The sequence below is a fragment of the Carlito syrichta genome, unplaced genomic scaffold (genome assembly GCF_000164805.1).
Source record: "Carlito syrichta isolate Samal-C Ts95f unplaced genomic scaffold, Tarsius_syrichta-2.0.1 Scaffold313344, whole genome shotgun sequence".
NCBI lineage: Eukaryota > Metazoa > Chordata > Mammalia > Primates > Tarsiidae > Carlito > Carlito syrichta.
The window spans coordinates 706646-725619 of NW_007257440.1; the positions used below are offsets into that span (position 1 = coordinate 706646).

At 46.1% G+C, this 18974-nt stretch overlaps 1 protein-coding gene across 1 annotated transcript in view; it reads right to left on the reverse strand.

Moving 5' to 3' along the window:
* The window catches only part of IFT140 (intraflagellar transport 140), an 87096-nt gene that overhangs the window by 57417 nt on the left and 10705 nt on the right, over nucleotides 1–18974 (reverse strand). The window contains exons 3-13 of the mRNA XM_008070305.2: nucleotides 16855–16976; nucleotides 16579–16721; nucleotides 14620–14795; nucleotides 13026–13117; nucleotides 11683–11789; nucleotides 10925–11070; nucleotides 6782–6985; nucleotides 6325–6397; nucleotides 4452–4543; nucleotides 2882–3009; nucleotides 326–443 (exon numbers count right to left, since the gene is read on the reverse strand). Coding sequence (XP_008068496.1) covers nucleotides 326–443; nucleotides 2882–3009; nucleotides 4452–4543; nucleotides 6325–6397; nucleotides 6782–6985; nucleotides 10925–11070; nucleotides 11683–11789; nucleotides 13026–13117; nucleotides 14620–14795; nucleotides 16579–16721; nucleotides 16855–16976 — 1401 coding nt within the window. The remainder of the gene's footprint in view (nucleotides 1–325; nucleotides 444–2881; nucleotides 3010–4451; nucleotides 4544–6324; nucleotides 6398–6781; nucleotides 6986–10924; nucleotides 11071–11682; nucleotides 11790–13025; nucleotides 13118–14619; nucleotides 14796–16578; nucleotides 16722–16854; nucleotides 16977–18974) is intronic.

The following is an 18974-nucleotide window of genomic DNA, read 5'->3' on the forward strand; positions in this document are numbered from 1 at the left end:
CAAAGCTGCAGTGGCCGTGAGCATGCCACTCACTCCAGCCTGGGTGTCAGAGTAAGACTCTGACAAAAAAAAAAAAAAAAGAAAGAAAGAAAGAAGAAAGGGAAAGGCAGGAAGTGTGCAGGCAGGTGAGGACGGAAGCACGTGAGAGACTTGGGAGAGAAGTGGTAAAGGGAGGAGGAGCTGGACACAAAGACCCGTCTGGAGGAGAGGAGCTCAAGGCAAGACGGACACCCAGCCAGGAAGGGCAGAGCCTGCGACTCGAGTGGGTGAAGAGGCAGGGCGGAGCAGCCTTCCTGGTGCAGCCAGAGCAGGGAGTGGGCCTCACCTTACTGAGAAGGATGCTGATCTTGTTCCCGCTGGCGCTGCATCTGAGGGACGTGATGGCCCCCACACTGGGGACCAGCTCAGCCAGGTTCTTGCAGTCGCAGTGCACTTTGGCCTCTCTGCAGGGAGAAAGAAACGGCCTCAGTGCAAGGGTTCATTTCCTTCCTGTCTGTATTAAGCACTTGTTGTCTACAGGCAAGTCACAGGCTAAGGACCCATTTCTCTGACCTCCCCAAAACCTTTGTTCACAGACTGAGGTCTGCTGGGCAGCTCGACTGCTTCTCACCCTGGGTGTTGTGTGTGCATCATGACATGAGGCCAAGCTAGAATACAGGAGGTGAGCTTTTCTTGCTTTTTTGAGTTGGGGTCTCATTCTATTGCCCAGGCTAGAGCACAGTGACAAAATCATGGCTCACCATAGTCTCCACCCCCTGGACTCAGGCAATCCTTCTGCTTCCACCTCCTGAATATCTGGGACTACAGACATGCACTACTATGCCTGGCTTATTTTTTAAAATTTTTTGAAGAGATGAGGTCTTGCATGTTGCCCAGGCTGGTCTCAAACCCTTGGTCTCAAGCAATCCTCCCACCTCAGTCTTTCAAAATGCTGAGATCACAGGTGTGAGCAAATAGGAATATATATATTCTTAATCCTCTTCTTAAAGTAGCTTACTACAAATGCTGTCTGCACCTTGTAGGTTTCCCTTTACACTATGTTTTGGTGATTTTCATAGCAAAATGGAGATTGCTTCGTTGTACTTTGCTACAGTTTCATAGTTTTCCATCATATTGATAAACGAAAACTTATTTAACTAGTCCCCTGCCAGTGATATTTAGTTATTCTAGTTTGTTGTTGATATAAACGATGCTAGGTATGTATTGGTAGTTCATTATAATTTTTTACAATTTTATTCCTGTCTCCTCAGTTCTTCCCTAATGTCTTTCTTCTGTCCCAGGACCCCAGTCAGGAACCTACATGACATTTGGTCATCACGTCTCCTCAAGTTTCTCTTGGCTGTGACCATTTCTCAGACTCTCCTTGGTTTTTGATGACCCTGCCAATGTTGGGGTATGCTGGTACCCCTCTATTGGGATTTGCCTAGTGTTTTTCTCATGATGAGACTGGAGTTAGGCTTGAGAGGAAGACCACAGAGGTAAAGTGCTATTTCATCACATCATTTCAAGGGTGCATGCTATCAACCCGAATTATCCATGTTATGTTGACCTGATAACTGGCAGGGGAGAGTCTGTCAGTTCTCCACTGTGAAGTCCCCACTTCCTATGCTGTGCTCTTTGGCCAGAATTCACTAAGTGTAGCCCATACTTAAGGAGTGGGAGTTAGTTATGCTCCCTCTCCATGAGAATGGGGTATTTATATAAATTATGTGGAACTCTTCTGCGTGGGAGAGCACCTCATTTTAGACTTACTCATTTATATCAGTATGAACATTTGTTTTTTTACTTTCGGTTATAATTCACTACTGCTTTCATTATTTTGTTGCTCAAATTGTTCCAACTTTGGCTGTTAGGAGCTCTTTCAAAGGGTCTGTGTTCCCCAGTCATTGCGAGGGCTTTTTTTTTTTTTTTTAAGCACCATGAGATGCTACAGCCTCATTTGTATGTTTGCTGATTTCTCCAGTAATCCTTGGCTCTTTTATTGGAGAATGGTATTAGAAACCAAGATCTGGGAACCCAGTGTGCTCATTGCTATGGGATTGCTGCTGCTTGTAGGCCCTGTCAGCCAGCAGAGCAAGGAAATCTGTATGTGTTCTAACTGGTACACAGACACATGCCTACAATTACTTGTATGTGTGGTCAACCATATCTATGTTAATCAAAACAAGAGTTCATATGGATGTCTTCCCCTCTAATCCATTATTTCACGGATAATTCTAGCACCCTCCCCTTGCTTATCTGTAACTGTCCACTCCAACAGTGAGATGGTTGGCTCCCAAGATACCATCTTTTACTTCTCTGCTTGGTTCCAGTGTACGCGTATAAGAGTATGAACTCCTATGGGAGACACCTTTACCAACTAGAGGGCCACGCTCATGTGCAGCTCCTTCTAGAGTCCTCACCCCTTCCCAGGGTTACTTAGGCCAGCACCTTTCCCCCCACACCCTTCAGTGAAGTTGTTTCATACATATGTAACACAGTTAGATTGCTTTGTTACCTCCTGTATTCTATCCTGGAGTCCTCTAACATTCTAAAGAATTTTTTAATTTTTTTCACACATTAAGGTTCATACTTTGTAACATAAAATTCCATGAACCTCAACAAATGTACAGTATTAGGTATTCATCATATAGGAAAGTTTTGCCACCCCAAAAATTACCTCTGCTTCACCTATTTAACCCTCCTCTGACCCTCTTCTGCTCCACCACCATGCAAGGGCTAAGAATTTAGGCCAAGTCATAACATTTCAAACATGAAGTGGCTTATTAATGTTGAAATGAGAACATAAGGAGTTTTCTGGCTTCTAATTCATTTTATACTCACCGCATTGTCTCCTACTAATTTTTAAAATGTAATACTTTTATTTGGACAAAGACTGTACCTTCGGGAAAGATCAAAGCTTTTAAAGTGAGCTAAGTCTGTCCCTACAACCAGGAAATTTCCACAGATGTCCAAGAAGCATGGGTTCCCCTCAGTCTCAGAGAATAGCAAGAGTTGCTTGACAGTCCCCTGAGGAAAAAAAAACAAACACAAGATATATAGGAAAGCAGCTTCTATAGCATTTCACTTGTTACTGAACATTATTCACAGATAATCTTATTTGTTCCACTCATTAATTCAATAACTATTTACTGATGGTTTAGTGTGGGCACAGTACTCTGCTAGACTCTAGTGCTACAGGGGGAGCGATGGGGGTCTGTCCTCAGGAGAGCCCTGGTGCTTACAATCTTGATGGAAAAACAGACAGCAGCTAGTCAACAAACATACAGGCATATAAACTCAGCTGAGCAAGTGATATGTAGGTAATGAAGAGGGTCTGAGAAAAGTGCCAGAAGTGGCGAGAGGGTGAATCTCATTCACTAGGGTGGGTCTGGGAGGACTTGTCTGCAGAGGTGTTATGTTAAAGCCCCCAATAATACTTGTTATGTTGTCAGTGTCATGTGAGTGGTGACCCTTGGATGGAAACTCTAGTGAAAGGAAGGGAACTTTACCAGGATGCTAGGTACATCCTAGGTAGGTCCCATTTGTGAAAAGTCACTGTGCTGTACACTTAGCACAGCATGCCCATTCTGTCTGCAGTGTTACACTTCAGTAAAATGTTTAAGAAGTGAAAGTCTTGTCTGAGGCTTAAATGGAGACCGAGGATATGAAGGAGCCAGCAATGGAGAGTTTGGGCCATCATTCCAGGAAAAGGAGACAGCACATTCTGAAGCAGGAAAAGAGCACCATGCTCTAGGATCCTTGAGGCCAATAAGGCAGAAACAAGTGAGCAATGGTGGGAGTGGCATGCACCAAGGGTGGGCAGATGAGCTGGCACAACAGAAGCAGCATCACTGCAGGAGAGGGCAAGAGTTAGACTTTATTCTAAGTAAAACTGGAAGAGTACAGGGTTTTGAGCTAGGAAGTGCTGGTACATCCCCAGGGACCTCCAAGTGGCGGCAGAAAATCAGATACAAATCTATATAAACATTTTATCAAGACTTATATACACATAGACATGGCACCATTCACAGTCGTGATAAATGTAATCATATGTAAAGATGCAGGATTAAATCATAACTGCATAAAGTCAACTCCACTGTACTTTTTTTTTTTTGGTTGATGTCTCACTCTGTTGTCCAGGCTGGAGTACAGGGGCACAATCATGGCTCACTTACCCTCGACCTCCTGGGCTCTGGTGATCCTTCCACTTTAGCCTCCCGAGTAGCTGGGACTACATGTACATGGCACTATGCCTGGCTAATTTTTTGATTTTTTGGTAGAGACGATGTCTTGCTATATTGTCCAAGCTGGTCTCGAACTCCTGGGCTTAAGCTATCCTCCTGCCTTGTTCTCCCAAAGTGCTGGGACTACAGGCAGGAACCACCATGCCTGGCCCATCCTGTGCATTTTAAACCCTGCTCTAATTTTCTTTATCATCATAGCCCATTCACTGTTGAGTGGCAATTTACCTGCCTGGTTCGAACTTGAACTCGGTTCGGCTCCACCGTATAAACACTTTCTTCGTGCATTGCTAGCACTGGAGACTCGCACAGGAAGGTCCCTAAAAAGAAAGAACATCAGGACAGCAGCAGATTTTTTCACACTCACCCAGAGTTTCAGAAGCATGCCCACACATGATCCCTAACTCATCTTGGCCTCACAACAGCTTCATGAAGGATGCATTATCTGTACCTGGCAGACGAGGAAGGTGAGGCTCTGAAGCACAGGGAACTTCCCTAGGCACAGCCAGCAGTGACAGCCCATGTAGGCTTGGGGCCTGGCATGGAGACTCAGTGCTGGGTCCTTGCCCTGCGCTCTCCCTAGAGGTGGCTCCCCTTTTCTCCATCTGGTAGCTGGTGCTTCCAGCAGCACAGCATCTGAGAGCACAACCATTTAAGCAGGTGTCTGCCTATCTTATGTAGAACTTTGGAGCCATCATCTCCGGCTCTAAAGAGGTCCTTATCTAGTTAGGGAGATGATGACACACACAAAACACAAAATAGCTTGGCACCTGCTGTGTTGGTACTACTGAAGGAAATAAGGAGTTCAGCTTTGCTCCTAAGATGTCCAGATAAAAGAGGGGAGAAGACACAAATTATCGGCATAATACTAGGTATGGTGCAAAAAAATGTTATAAGAGAACGTTAGGCAACAGAGTGTTAGGGCAGGGGAAAAATGGGGGTGTGTGAAAGATCTAAGAGAGAGGTGATAACTAGAGAAAAGCCTCCCTAGAAAGGCAGGGGATGTTCAAACAAACATCCCAATGACTGGAACACCCCAACAAAAAGTCCTCTTGTGAGTTAGGAGAGTCTGGAGGTCAGGATGGGGAAAGGTAAGAACCGAGGAGGACAGCAAGTTGGGAGTACACCCTGATGACTGGAGCACTGTAATAGGCTGGAAAATGTCCCCCAAAGACATCAGGTCCTGATTCTTGCAACCTGTGGATATTGTATGCCAAAAGATGTCACGGTCTCGAGATGGGGAGATTATCCTGGGTTCTCCAGGTTGGCTCTAAATACAGTCACAAGTGTCCCTACAAGAGGGAGGTAGATTTCAGGCAGAGGGGCAATATGACCACAGAGACAAAAATTGGAGTTTTCTGACCACAAGCCAAGGACTGCCAGCAGCTACTAGAAGCCTGAAAAAGTAAGAGATTCTCTCTAGAGACTCCAAAGGAAGCCCAGCCCTGCTGATGCCTTAGTTTTGGTCCAGTGAAACCGATTTTGAATTTCTGGCCTCCAGAACTATGAGGGAATAAATTTCTGTTGTTTTAAGCCACTGAGTTTGTGGTCATTTGTTACAGCAACCCCGGGAAACTCATGTAGACAAGTGCTGAAGAGAGGACAATAAAGGTGGCCAAACTGAACAGAGTTAGAGAGATTTAGGAACATGGAAGGGTGTCTGAGACTGACAGAATGTCTCTGAAGATCCATTCTGAAATTTTCAGAAGCAGGCCATGGTCAAGATACCATGAGGCACTGCTATGCGTGGTCTGGAAACACCTCAGAAGGTAACCACCCCTTCTCTGGAAGGAACCTCTCGAAAGTATGGCGACTGTTTACACTACGCAGGAAGACTCAGGAGGGTGTGCTGGGCCCAGATCCAGCTGCAAGTCTCAACCACCTTGACTGGGTTCAACAGCATGCAGCCCTAGAGCCCCAGGAGGCCCTGGCAGCCCTAGCTGCAGTCCTGGCTCAGGCACAGGCAAGAGTATTGACACAAGGGTCCCCCCAGCCCTTGTGCCAGCCCCTGACCATACCACAGGCACCAGCACCCCCTCATTAGGTGGTGAGAACATAAAGCCAGGAGCTGTGAGTGCCTCTGATGGGTGAAGACTCTCACCTGCACTCTGCATCGTGGACCCAGAAGACTCAAAGATCACCACCTGTGTTCCATTCCAGACAGCGACTGCATCCTATAAAGGCATCCAGAAGCAAAGGTCAGGAAAAGTGAGATGCAGATAGCAGACCTCCTGCACATTGCCAAAGCCTTCTTTCTTCTGCTTTAAATATTCCCAAATGTTGCCATTCCATTACCCTGACAAGATCAGATGGTCGAGTCCTCAGTGGACACAGGTTCAGACTGTTTTTCATGTTACATAAAATACCTCTGGGTTTTTGTTATTTTAAGAATAGGATGTATACGGAGACTCAGAAAATAAGATAACACTGGATGTAACTGAGTGTGGCCCAACTTGCCATCCTGGCCCCTTGCTGCCCTGAATTACCCGCCAACTAGGCAGGGCTTTAGTCTAAGGTGAAGACCCCTCCTTCGGCCCATGGGTCCCCTCGGCAGTCACCTTGGTGGCGAACACACCACTGATGTGTATGTCCGTGCGCAAGCTATGTGCTACCCCTGTGGATAGGAAGCACACATGCAGCAAGCTTGGGGACACTTGCACAGCAGCCACTTGCTGGTAGAAGTGTGATGACATGGCCCGCTCGCTGAGGATAGCCACAGAGCTGACGTTGTTCACTGCCAGTAGGTTCTTCCTGGAGCCCCACTTCATTCCCATGTTGGGAGAAAAAGAGCCAAATGTGCGAACAGTGCAGAAGAAAGATATAGTCAGGGAATGTTTACACACACAAGGATTCACAAACCATTTCCCAAGCACCATTTATTCTTCGTGTTTAAAAAGACTTGAAAAATTTCTTATAAAGGCAAATGTGTGCTTTGTAGAAATATTTTAAAATACTGATACTTTAAGAACTGTGATTCATAGCAAAAACATGGAACCAACTCGGATGCCCATCAAAAGTGGACTGGATAAAGGAAATGTGGTACATACAAGGGGGGAATTCTCTTTTGGAGGGCAGGCTCCTTGTAGAACAGGCTTCACCACTAGGGAAGTGTTCTAGGACACCACTGGCATCAATATACCAGCTAAGCATTATTGTGAGAGGTTGTGTTTGGCTTCAGTCAATTTTGTTTTGTAGATTTTTTTCAATGTGTTTGCCATTTCATGATGGGTGCTTTACACAAATAACCTGCTCACACCGCACTGAGTATTCAACAGTTTTTGACCAAAAACGCATGACCCCCATGCTCCATCCTCCCTATTCACCCAATCTCGCCCTGACTTTTTTGTTTCCCCGTATGAAAAAAATCCTCAAAGGGAAACATTTTAAGGATGTGGAAGGTGAAACAAAACAGTAAAAGTACTAAAAGGCATCCAAATTGATAAGTTCAAAAACTGTTTTGAGCAATGGAAAAATCATCGCAATAGGTATATTGCATCAAATAGAGAGTACTTTGAAGGTGACTGAAGTTTAAACATATAAGAATAAATGTATAATTTTTTATAAATAAATTTTATTTTTGGGGTCCCCTTTGTATATACCATGCAATACTCCACAGCCATAAAGAAGGACAAAATCATGTCCTTCAAAGCAATGGATGCAGTTGGAGACCATCATTCTAAGTGAAATATCACAGAAACAAAAAACTGAACACCACATATTCTTACTCATAAGTGGGCACTAAACATTGTGCATACAGGCACAAAAGCAGAAACAACAGACACTGGGCATTGCTGAAGAAGGGAGGGAGAAAAGATAAGAGGCACACAAGCACCCACTGGGTACCATGTCCACTACCAGAGGAGAGGGCTCGCTAGAAGCCCAAACCTCACCTTCACACAATCTACTTATGTGGCAAATCCTTACATGCACCCCACAACTCTAAAATAACTGAATAAAAAGAGTTGTGAATTGGCAGGTAGTCACTTGTGTGTCTGTTCTCACTGGAAGGGCGTCTTCTAGAATTTGCTTTTCTGAGTGTGATATAGAGATGTTTACTTTTTTATAAATGGATAGACAATTTACATAATATACAAAATTATCCAGTTTTCCTCTGCTGATGTGAAATGTCAGTTTCATAATTTTATATTAAACTTCCAAATATAACTAAAATATTCAGTTTTCAACAAAAAATTAAAAGCCATGCAAAACAGGAGATTATGACCCACATACAGGGAAAACAAAACAAAAAAACAGGCATCAGAAACTGCTATGAAACGGTCCAGATGTTGGTACTTAGCAAAGACTTCAAAGTAGCCACTGTAAATATGTTGAAAACACTAAAGGAATCAAGCTTAATTAAGTAAAGGAAAGTATGATGACAATATTTCCTCAAGCAGAGAATATAAATAAAGAGAAATTATAAAAAGAGCCAAATGCTCAAGAGAAATGAAAACATATGTCCACACAAAAATCTGTACACAGTGTTCATAGCAGTATTAGCCAAATATCCATTAAAGTAGTGAAGGGATAAACAAAATGCAGTCTGTCCATATAAGAGAATGTTATTCAGTCATAGAAAGGAATAAAGCCTGACACATGCTGTAACATGGCTGAACTTTGAAAACATCATGTTACATGAAAGAAGACAAGCCGGGCTCGGTGGCTCAGCCTGTAATCCCGCACTTTGGGAGGAGGTGAGTGGATTGCCTGAGCCAGCGGGTTCGAGACCCACCTGGGCAACTTGGCGAGACCTTCTCTCTACAATAAATCAAAAATCAGCCGAGCGTGGTAGCGCATGCCTGTAATTCCGGCTCCTCGGAAGGCTGAGGCACAAGGATCACCGGCGCCCAGCAGGGCGAGACTGTGGTGGCCGGGAACAGCCACTGCACTCCAGTCTGGGCAACAGAGTGAGACTCCAACTCAAAACAAAAAAAGCAAAAAAAAAGAAAGAAGACAAAAGACCACATTAATATGTGATTCCATGTATATGAAATATCCAGAATAGGCAAATCCTTAAAGACAGAAAGACGATTAGTGACTGTATAGGGTCGAGGAAGAAAAGGAGTGACCACTAAAAAGTAAAGATTTTTTTTTTTTTTGAAAAAAAAAGAAAAGGCTGTACTAGGCTGAAGGGCAGTGGCCCACTCACAGCTACCACAGCCTTGGTCTGTTGGGTTCAGGCAATCCTTCCACCTCAGCCTTCCAAGAAGTTGGAATTATAGGCATGAGTCACTATGCCCAGCTAATTTTTTGATTTATTGTAGAGATGAGGTCAAGAAGTTGGAATTATAGGCATGAATCACTATGCCCGGCTAATTTTTTGATTTATTGTAGAGATGAGGTCTTGCCAAGTTGCCCAGGCTGGTCTTGAACCCGTAAGCTCAGGCAATCCTCTCATCTCGGCCTCCCAAAGTGCTGAGATTATAGGCGTGAGCCGCCGTGCCTGGCCTAGATTTCTTTCGGGGATAATGGAACTGTTCTAAAATTTACTGTGGGGGTAGTTGCAAGAACTCTATAAAGATACCAGGAATCACCTGGTGTGTGAATTATATCTCAGTAAAGCTATTTTTTAATATACAAAGGGAGACCCTAAAAACTGGAATTATCTTCTGGAAGGCAGGCCCCTTGTAGTACAGACTTTTTCCACTAGGCAAGTGTTCTAGGAACCCATGGGCATCGGTGTATCAACTAGCATTGTTGTGAGAGGCTGTGTTCAGCTTCAGTGAATATTTTTGGAGATTCTTTCAATGTATTTGTCCATTTCATGATGGTTGATGACTTACACAAACAATCTGCCACACTGAGCAGACTGTTCAGCAGTTTTTGACCAAAAAATGAAATGACCCCCACATTCCACCCTCCCCACTCACCCAATCTTGCCCTGAGCAACATTTTTCTTTGTTTGTTTCCCTGGATGAAAAAAGTCCTCAAAGAGAAACGTTTTGCTGATTTGGAAGAGGTGAAATAAAAACCAGCAGAAGCACTAAAAGACATCAAAACTGATGAGTTCAAAAACTGTGTTGAGCCAGGCACAGTAGGTCATGCCTATAATCCCAGCACTTTGGGAGGCGAAGGTGGGAGGATTTCCTGAGCCCACAGGTTTGAGAACAGCCTGAACAACATGGCAAGACCTAGACTCTACAACAAATCAAAAAATTAGCTGGGCGTGATGGCATGTGCCTGTAGTTCCAGCTACTTGGAAGGCTGAGATGGAAGGATCGCCTGAGCCCAGCAGGTGAAGGCTGTGGTGGCCGTGAGCATGCCACTGCATTCCAGCCTGGGTAATAGAGTGAGACTCCAACAACAATAACAACAACAAAATCTCACAAAACTATGCTGAGCAGTGGGAAAAGCATCTCAATAGGTGTATTGCATCAAATGGTGAGTACTTTGAAAGTAACTAAAGTTTAAATATGTTTGAATACACAATTTTTTAATAAACAAATTCCATTTTTGGAGGGTCCCCCTCATATCTACAGATAGAAAAACATTAATAGACAGAGATAGAGGGATGGGTAGGTAGATAAACAGGTTCATAATCTCTTGTCTGCAATTTTGAAATCCAAAAGGTCTTTAACATGTTTTTATTCTTATTTTCATATAGTCATAAGTTGAATAACTAATACATAGGTTCAAAGTCAACGACTTCTTCCACTTTAGTGCAGCAGAAAATGAGTGTACCACTCCCTGCAGAGTTGTACCTTTATCTGCTTGATGTTTCCTTCAAGCTCGGTGGGGGTTTGAAGGGTCCACCTGTCCCTGCCCTCCGCCCCTGGGCTGCACGGAGAGCTTGGTACTTTTCTCCACATGGCTACTCGCCCTCTATCGGTGCCAGCTGCCAGAAGACCTACAGGCAAAAACAAAGTGCATGTGAATTAAGTTGCAAGGGGCTGAAAACAGCAACAAGCTCCCTTCTCTGATCACCTTCTCTAAAATATTAGCCCTGCCCAGTTCAGTAACTCTCCAGTAAGCCTCGAACCTGGCCACACCTTTCCCACGGTTCGTACACTCCCTAGCCACATGGTGCCAGTGCAGGTGTTGGGAACGCTGCTTTCCGTTTTCCTCAAGACCCACCTGCCTGGCTTAGGGTGGCTTCCCAGTGCTCACCAGCAGGCACTGAGGAAACAGCCCTCTGGCACGTCTCCTATCCCTTCTGTCCTCCATGTGTCAGTGCACATGTGTGCATATGCACACATGCATATATGTGAACACGCACACACTCTTCCTGCACTGTCTTTTCTGGAGCATTCCAGGAGGGAATAGAGACCAATGTGCTTGTGGTCAGTCTGTCACATTTTTTACCAAACCCTCTGACCTTTACGTGGGATCACAAAGCTTTAGTGTTCCTTGCTTGTCTTTAATTGACATTATTCAAATGACTGTTGGTCACAATTGAGTTGCCTGAGCACATAATGCTTGCAGTTGGTTCTGTCTCTCATGCCCGGCCAAGGAGCCTCACCTTTGACTTTACAGTAACAAACACAGTTTACATTCTCTCCTCTTTCAAACCCAAACTTCTCGTCTGGACTCAGTATGTAATTCTCTCCTCGTTCTAAATCCCAGAATCTGCAACAGAAGAAAGCAAGCCTCATTAAGGGGCTGTGTTAGTGGCATTTTCCTCTGCTCCTAGGGTTTTGTTGAAGCCATGGAGTAAACATTAAAAATCAGGAAAAAGACATGATTCATCAGGCTCCTGGTATGAAAATAAATGCTATTGTCACATTTAAGACTAAATGTTTGGGCAGGTGTGGTGGCTCTTGCCCACAATCCTAGCACTTTGGGAGGCCAAGGCAGGATTGTTTGAGCCTAGGAGTTTGAGATCAAATTGGGCAACATAGTGAGACCCGGTCTCTACAAAAAAAATTTTTTAAATTAGCAAAGCATGGTGGTGCACACCTGTGGTCCCAGCTACTTGGGAGGCTGAGGTGGAAGGATCACCCAAGCCCAGGAGGTCGAGGCTGTGGTGAGCCATGATGGTGCTATTGTACTCCAGCCTGGGCGACAGAGTGACTCCAACTCAAAAAAAAAAAAAGACAATTTTATGTTCTATTTATAACCAAAGAAAGTAGTTATCAGTGGAAGATGGTTTGTATATGACGTTAGGTCACAATGAAATTGTGGGAACTGCAGTGCAGTGGCACTAGAGAGCCACAAGGAACATGTAGAGTTATGCAGCTGAACGGTAGAAAGGCCATAACAAATGATTCCATTTATGCCCAGCTCAACAAACCAGGCAAAGACATTCCACAGGCAGACATCAGGGCGGTGCTGCTCACTGGGGTGAGAACCCAGAGGGAGAAGGGGTGAGGCCGGTGAGGCCTTCAGGTCTCTAACGTTTTGCTTCTTGATCCGGGAGCTGATAACATGACTTGTCCCACTTGTGAAACGTCTTTTTTTTTTTTTTGAGTCAGAGTCTCACTCTGTTGCCCAGGCTAGAGTGCAGTGGCATACTCACTGCCACCGCAGCCTCAGCCTACTGGGCTCAGGTGATCCTTCTAACAGCCTTCCAAGTAGCTGGAACTACAGGCATGTGATACCATGTCCAGCTAGTTTTTTTATTTATTGTAGAGACGAGGTCTCACCAAGTTGCCCAGGCCGGTCTCGAACCCATAGGCTCAGGCAATCCTCTCACCTTGACTTCCCAAAGTACTGGGATTAAGACTTAAGCCACCACACCCGGTCAGAAACTTCATCATCATATGGGCACCTACTGTATATACGTTATGTTCCAGGGCTAAGCTTCCCCTTACAAGAACATGCTCCTGATAGAGTTCTCAGAAGGGGCAGGAAAGACAAACTCACCTAAGGGTAGTTTCCCCTGTGGCCATCACCAGAAGGCTGCCTTCAATCAAAGCAATGTCTGCCCAGTGACCTGTTCTCCCACTCAACTTGACCTGGACAAGGAGAAAGCCACCAGAAAGAAACAAGTCACCCTAGCCGAGACTACCTACTGCCGTGAGTCTGGAGCCTGGTCTTCAGAAGACTCACAGAGACTCACCAGGGTGAAGAATGGAGCCCTGAGAGGTGGCCTTGGTTTCCAAGACATGGGCCAAAGCAAACTGTTATTCTTACACGTTAAATAACATATGGAGCAAGCACCTGCCAGCAGAGGCATTTCTCTAGAGCGATAGCTTAGTTGATAGCTAAGCTCCCAGTTTAGCCACGGCCACACCTCTGGGCAGGTGTCACCATCCCTCTTTTGCAGAGAACAAACTTGCACAGGGCCCAGCAGTCAGTGGGTAGCCGAGCAGAGGATCTGAAGTCAGGTACCATGGACTAAAGTTCCTGACTCCCAGTGACTGTACTTGCCTTTAGGAGATAAAGTTAAATGAGGACTTAAGGGTGGGTGGCCCAGACCTGCTAGATTGTGATATAGGAAGAGATACCAGAGAATCCATACTTCCTCATGTGCCACACTCTCTCCCCATTCCCACCATGCAAGGACACAGTGAGAAGTCCCCAACTGTCTGCAAGCCAGGAAGGGTACCTCCCATCCCACGAACCAGATCAGCTAGCACCTTGATGTGGGACTTCCAGCCTCCAGAACTGTGAGTGCTAAGTGTCTGCTGTCAAACTACATGGTCTGCAGGGGGTTGTCACGGTGGTCCGGACTGGCTAAGACACCAGATTCACATGATAAGGGCCCATGTCCTCAGCTGCTGTTACAGGATGAATGTATGACCAAATAAGCACTAACAGAAAAGTTAGCTCTGTAATCTATAAGGATGTCTTTAGAGAGTTCAGTGCTCTCCAGGGAGCATGGACTCCTGCATATAAACCGAGAAATCATAGGAGGGCAATGACAGGCAGGACCCACAGGCAGGAGCACACAGTGCCCAATGCCTTCACCGCGGGTCTCCCATCTGGAAGGTTAGTCCCAGAGCTGGCACTGCAAGATGTCTAAAAGGACATCATGGTGTCTTTCAGTAGACACAGTAAAGCATCCATTGCCCAACGAGGGTAAGTTTAACACACATCCCTAGGGTAAAACAACGTGCACACATGGGCAAGAGCAGATGGGAAGGGTCTTCCCACCGAGTCCTGTGTGGAGGTCGACCAAGAGGCTGCCAAATGAGCGTGTCATTCTTTGTCATACCCCAGGTTGTGAGGCGTATGGCCTGGGCACAAGCCCGGGCTCCCTCCCAGCTCCCTCCCAACACACCCACATCCTCCCAGTGATGCAGGAGAGTGTCCATCTCTTTTGTTTCCCTCACCGTGAACTGAATGCCGTATGATAAATAGTGATATTAGGCAGCCATGTTGGCTGCCATAAGCAGAGACGACCAGAGGAAGTATGGTCAAATGAGGCCAGAGGGGATCTGGACTGAGCTCTCATGCACAAGCCTGCGGCTATGAACGGGCCCCTCGGGGCACCCAGACCCACTCCCCCACTCACCTTCATCACTTCTTCGGTTTTGCCCTCGGGAGTCACTGTGTACAGGGACAACAGGAGATTCTCCGTAACCACCACCAGCACCTGTCTTTGCTCCATGTAGAATAGCGCCTGGATGGAGCTGTCTGTGGAGGCCACCTGCGTGGTCTTACCCTTCTCGTCCACATAGTGCACTGTCCCTGGGGGCATAGGCGGGTCAGGTCACTATACCAGGCAGCCCTTGGGTTGTCAGTTTTCATGAGATGCAAGAGCAGCCACTTCTGTCTCCTTAGGACTTGTTCAAAACAAAGCATCTTCATTACAAGAATGCAAAAGTGAAATGCATGCCACAGCCTCAGGCTGCCAGCCCTGAGGCAACCTCCAGGTCATGGTTCATCAGTCTTCGATGAGCTGCCTCTATTGACTGCCTTCTCCCATCCTGGAGGACCTTAACGTCCACACTGTCAATTCTTCTGATGCCACAGCCTTGAGACTCCAGGTCTGTCTCAGTGCCTACACCCTCCACACGCTCAGGCACTAAGTGACAACCTCGCTCTGCCACCGCTCCCTGTCCCTTCTGTCCCGGGGGCTGTTGCTGTGCCACCTGGCTCTCTGTGGGTCTTCTTGCTCTGAGCCACAGGACTCAGCTGCACCGAGCCTAGAGTGCCCCTCTCCCACCCTGCTCCAGCCCTGGCCGTCCACTCTGTTCCTTTCTGGGCATCTGGGCTGTGGGGTGAAGCCCACAAGTTTTTAGGGATTCTTCGGCTCATCTCGGCTGCCCCGCAGGAGCCTCCTCACCTCCCAGCTCCTCCCATCCTACTCCCAGGGGATAATGAGTTCTTATTAAATGGAAAGGTTCAAGGATCTCTAGGGACCAATCATAACAATAACTAGTATTTAGTAAGCACATACTACATGGCAGGTTCAGCTCTATGTAGTTTTATAGGTAATTACTAGGCAGATACTAGTATTACCCCATTTTCCACATAGGGAAGCTGAGGCCCACAGAGCAAAGCCTGCAGCTCCAGGCAACAGACGGGCAGAGATTCACACCCATCTGTTGCACCGTGCACCCCTCCACCAGGTGACCCACATGTCTTTTTCTTGTGTGCCTGGTCCCCACACTACCTTCTCACTCTCCATCCTGGCATGCCCCCTCCTTGCTACCCCACAGTTCTGTGCCCACACAGATGTCCCTTCTAGGCTTGTCTCGATACCCCCTCTATCGGCTCTGTCTCTTTGCCTTCTAAAATGAAAGGTTTCTCTTATTGGAAAACTATGAAAAGTCCACGGCTGCTCTCTTCGTCCTATTAATTCCTATTACTCAGCTGCTGGTGAAACCAACATGAAAGCCAAGTGCAGCTCCTGGCTCCTTGGTCTCCCCAGCAACAGACAAACATCCGTGACTACCCCATGAGCCTGGAAAAGGCTCTGCTTTTAACTTCATCTTGCCTGTGTTTCAGCCACGGCTGGGGCAGCCTAGCCCCCCGAATACACAGATAAGGAGCTGAGGGAAGACCAAACACATGGTACCTAGTGCTGGCCACCCAAGAAGGCTAGGCTGGCTATGGTTGCAGCCTGGAGTGGAGCCTCCATCCTGCTCACACCTCATCCCCAGACTCCAGCCGAGTACCTGGCACGCAGTAGGTGCTTGATAGCTACAGATTGAATACTGTGGTGCCACCAGAGAATCTTTTCAAAACTGCCTCTGCCGTCTCTCATGCCATGCAGCTGGCATGTGATTGCTAATTAAAAGCTTCCTCATGAAAACCATCCAAGCACAGAGAAAGCGCAACCTGTCTATCAGAACAAAGTGAAGTCAGCCTTGGAACACTGGGCGGATGCTGCAGGGAGGTGGCGGAGACGGCACACAGACTGCACACACGCGCCCCCTGCTGTTTCATGCAGAAACATGGCTTGCTTCCCATCCTGACCGCACCCCTGAGGCACCTGGTGCCCTACCACACAAGCCAAGTTCCTCACCATCCATCAGACTGACAAAGAACAACTGCCCCTCCTGAGACCCAATCTTCAAGAAACTTCCAAAGCTGCTTTTCTTCCAGTTAAACATATCCAGGGCTTTCTCGTCACCACTCACAGCCGCCTTCGCCAACTGAACCAGATCCCTGGAAGTAAACATAACAGGAAGTCAAGATTCTTCCACTGCATCTAGGGAGACACAGGGCGGGGATCCCTCCTGGGCCAGACACATCCCTCTGCACCCCTTCCCCCATGTCAACATTCGCACGGACCACTTACTCGCCAGGAGGGGGTTGCCGGAAGATGCAGTGTGTGAGGGGTTTCCCATACTCGTGTTTTAGCAGGGGTGTCCCTTGTACTCGACCCCTTTGGTCCAACTTCCACAAGAGCAGGACACCAAGCTGGAAAACCCAACACCACGTGTACAGGACACATGCTCTTACAGAATGACTGCCAGAAGGCAAAAGTTAAATGTGCAGTTGAACATATGCTTCTTCCTTTTTTAAACAAATTACAAAACCACTTACTACACATGCACCACAAAACTTCAAATAATTCAAGTGTTTAAAGAAAGAACTGGAAACTCTTCTATGACTCCTTCCCCATCTTCAGTCCCTAAAGATAGCAACTGTTACATATTCAGATTTTTTAAATAAACATTTAATTTTAGAATAGACTCAGATTAGCCAGTTGTGGTGGCTCACGCCTGCAATCCCAGCACTTTGGGAGGTGGAGGTGAGAAGACTGCCTGAACTCAGGGATTTGAGACCATCCTGAGTAACATAGTGAGACCTCATCTCTACAATAAATCATAAAATTAGTCGGGTATGGTAGCACACGCCTGTAGTTCCAGCTACTTGGAAGGCTGAGGCAGAAGGATCACCTGAGCCTAGCAGATCGAGACTGCAGTGGCTGTGAGCAGCGTGCCACTGCACTCCAGCCTGGGTGACAGAGTGAGACTCTGACTCAAAAAAAAAAAAAAAAGAACAGATTCAGATTTATAGAAAACTTGAGAAGACAGCAAAGAGTTCCCATGTACGACACCAGGCCCCCTATTATTAATTATTAATAGGCCTACATTAGCAACACTACAGTTCTCAAAATTAATGAACTAATGCTGTTAAATCACTAGTAGCTAAACCCATACTTTATTCAGATTTCCTCAGTTCTTCCCTCACGTTCCTTTTCTGTTCCAGGGCCCCATCCAGGATCCATCCTGACATGTACTCATCATGTTTCCTTAGGCTCCCCTGGGCTGTGATGACCTGTAAGCTCTGAGGTATGCTGGCTGGGTGCCCTCCAGTGGGATTCGTTGATTGTTTTCCCATGGTTGCCTGGGGTTGTGGGCTTGGGGAAGAAGAGCACAGATGTGCAGTGCCTTTTCCACATGTCATGTCCACACAGCTGGTGTTGACCTTGATCCCTGGTGGAGGCTGTGCTTGTTGGGATTCTCTACTGCAAAGGGGCCCTGTCTCCCCACTTCCATACCATCCTTTTTGGAAAGCAGTCGCTGTGTGCAACCCCACACTTAAGCAGTGGGGAGTTATGCTCTCCCTCCCCTAGGGCAGAGTATGTATACAAACTATTTGGGATTCTTCAGCAAGGAAGATTTGTCTGTTCACCATCTACATCCAAGGGGGGGACCCAAAAAATGGAATTTATTTATTAAAAATTGTATATTTATTCTTACATGTTTAAACTTTCAAAGTCCTCTCCATTTGATGCAATCCACCTACTGAGATACTTTTTCCACTGCTCAAAATAGTTTTCGAACTCATCAATTTGATGTCTTTTAGTGCTTCTGCCATTTTTTGTTTCACATCTTTCACATAAGCAAAACGGTTCCCCTTGAGGATTTTTTTTTTTTTTTTTTTGAGGGAAATAAAAATAGTCGCTCAGGGTGAGATCAGGTGAATGGGAGGCACAGAGGTCATGCATTTTTGGTCAAAAACTGCTAGACACTCAGAGCAGTGTGGGCAGGTATGTTGTCATGGTGGGAGAACTAGTAATCATCTATTTACAATAACTCAGGAGGTTTCTTCTGCAAATTGTGATGCAACCTTCTCAAAACTTCCAGACAAAAACTGATGGGCTCCTAGAACATTTACCTAGTAGGGGAAGCCTGTATTACAAGGGGCCTGCCCTTTGAAAGATAATTGTGGGGGTTTTGGGGGGTTCCCTTTCCTATTCATTCAATCATTTATTTCTGTAAGTGTGAATTCATGGATATTTATTTTCTACTTTGGGTTATAATCCAACGCTGTTTTCTTATTTTCTTGCCCAAATTGTTCCAGCTCTGACTATGGGAGCTCTCTGGTTGGCCTCTGTGTGCCTTCAGCGTGCCCCCATCACATGGGTCTTGTGAGCACTTCCCCATTTCCTGGAACTCTAATACTCTC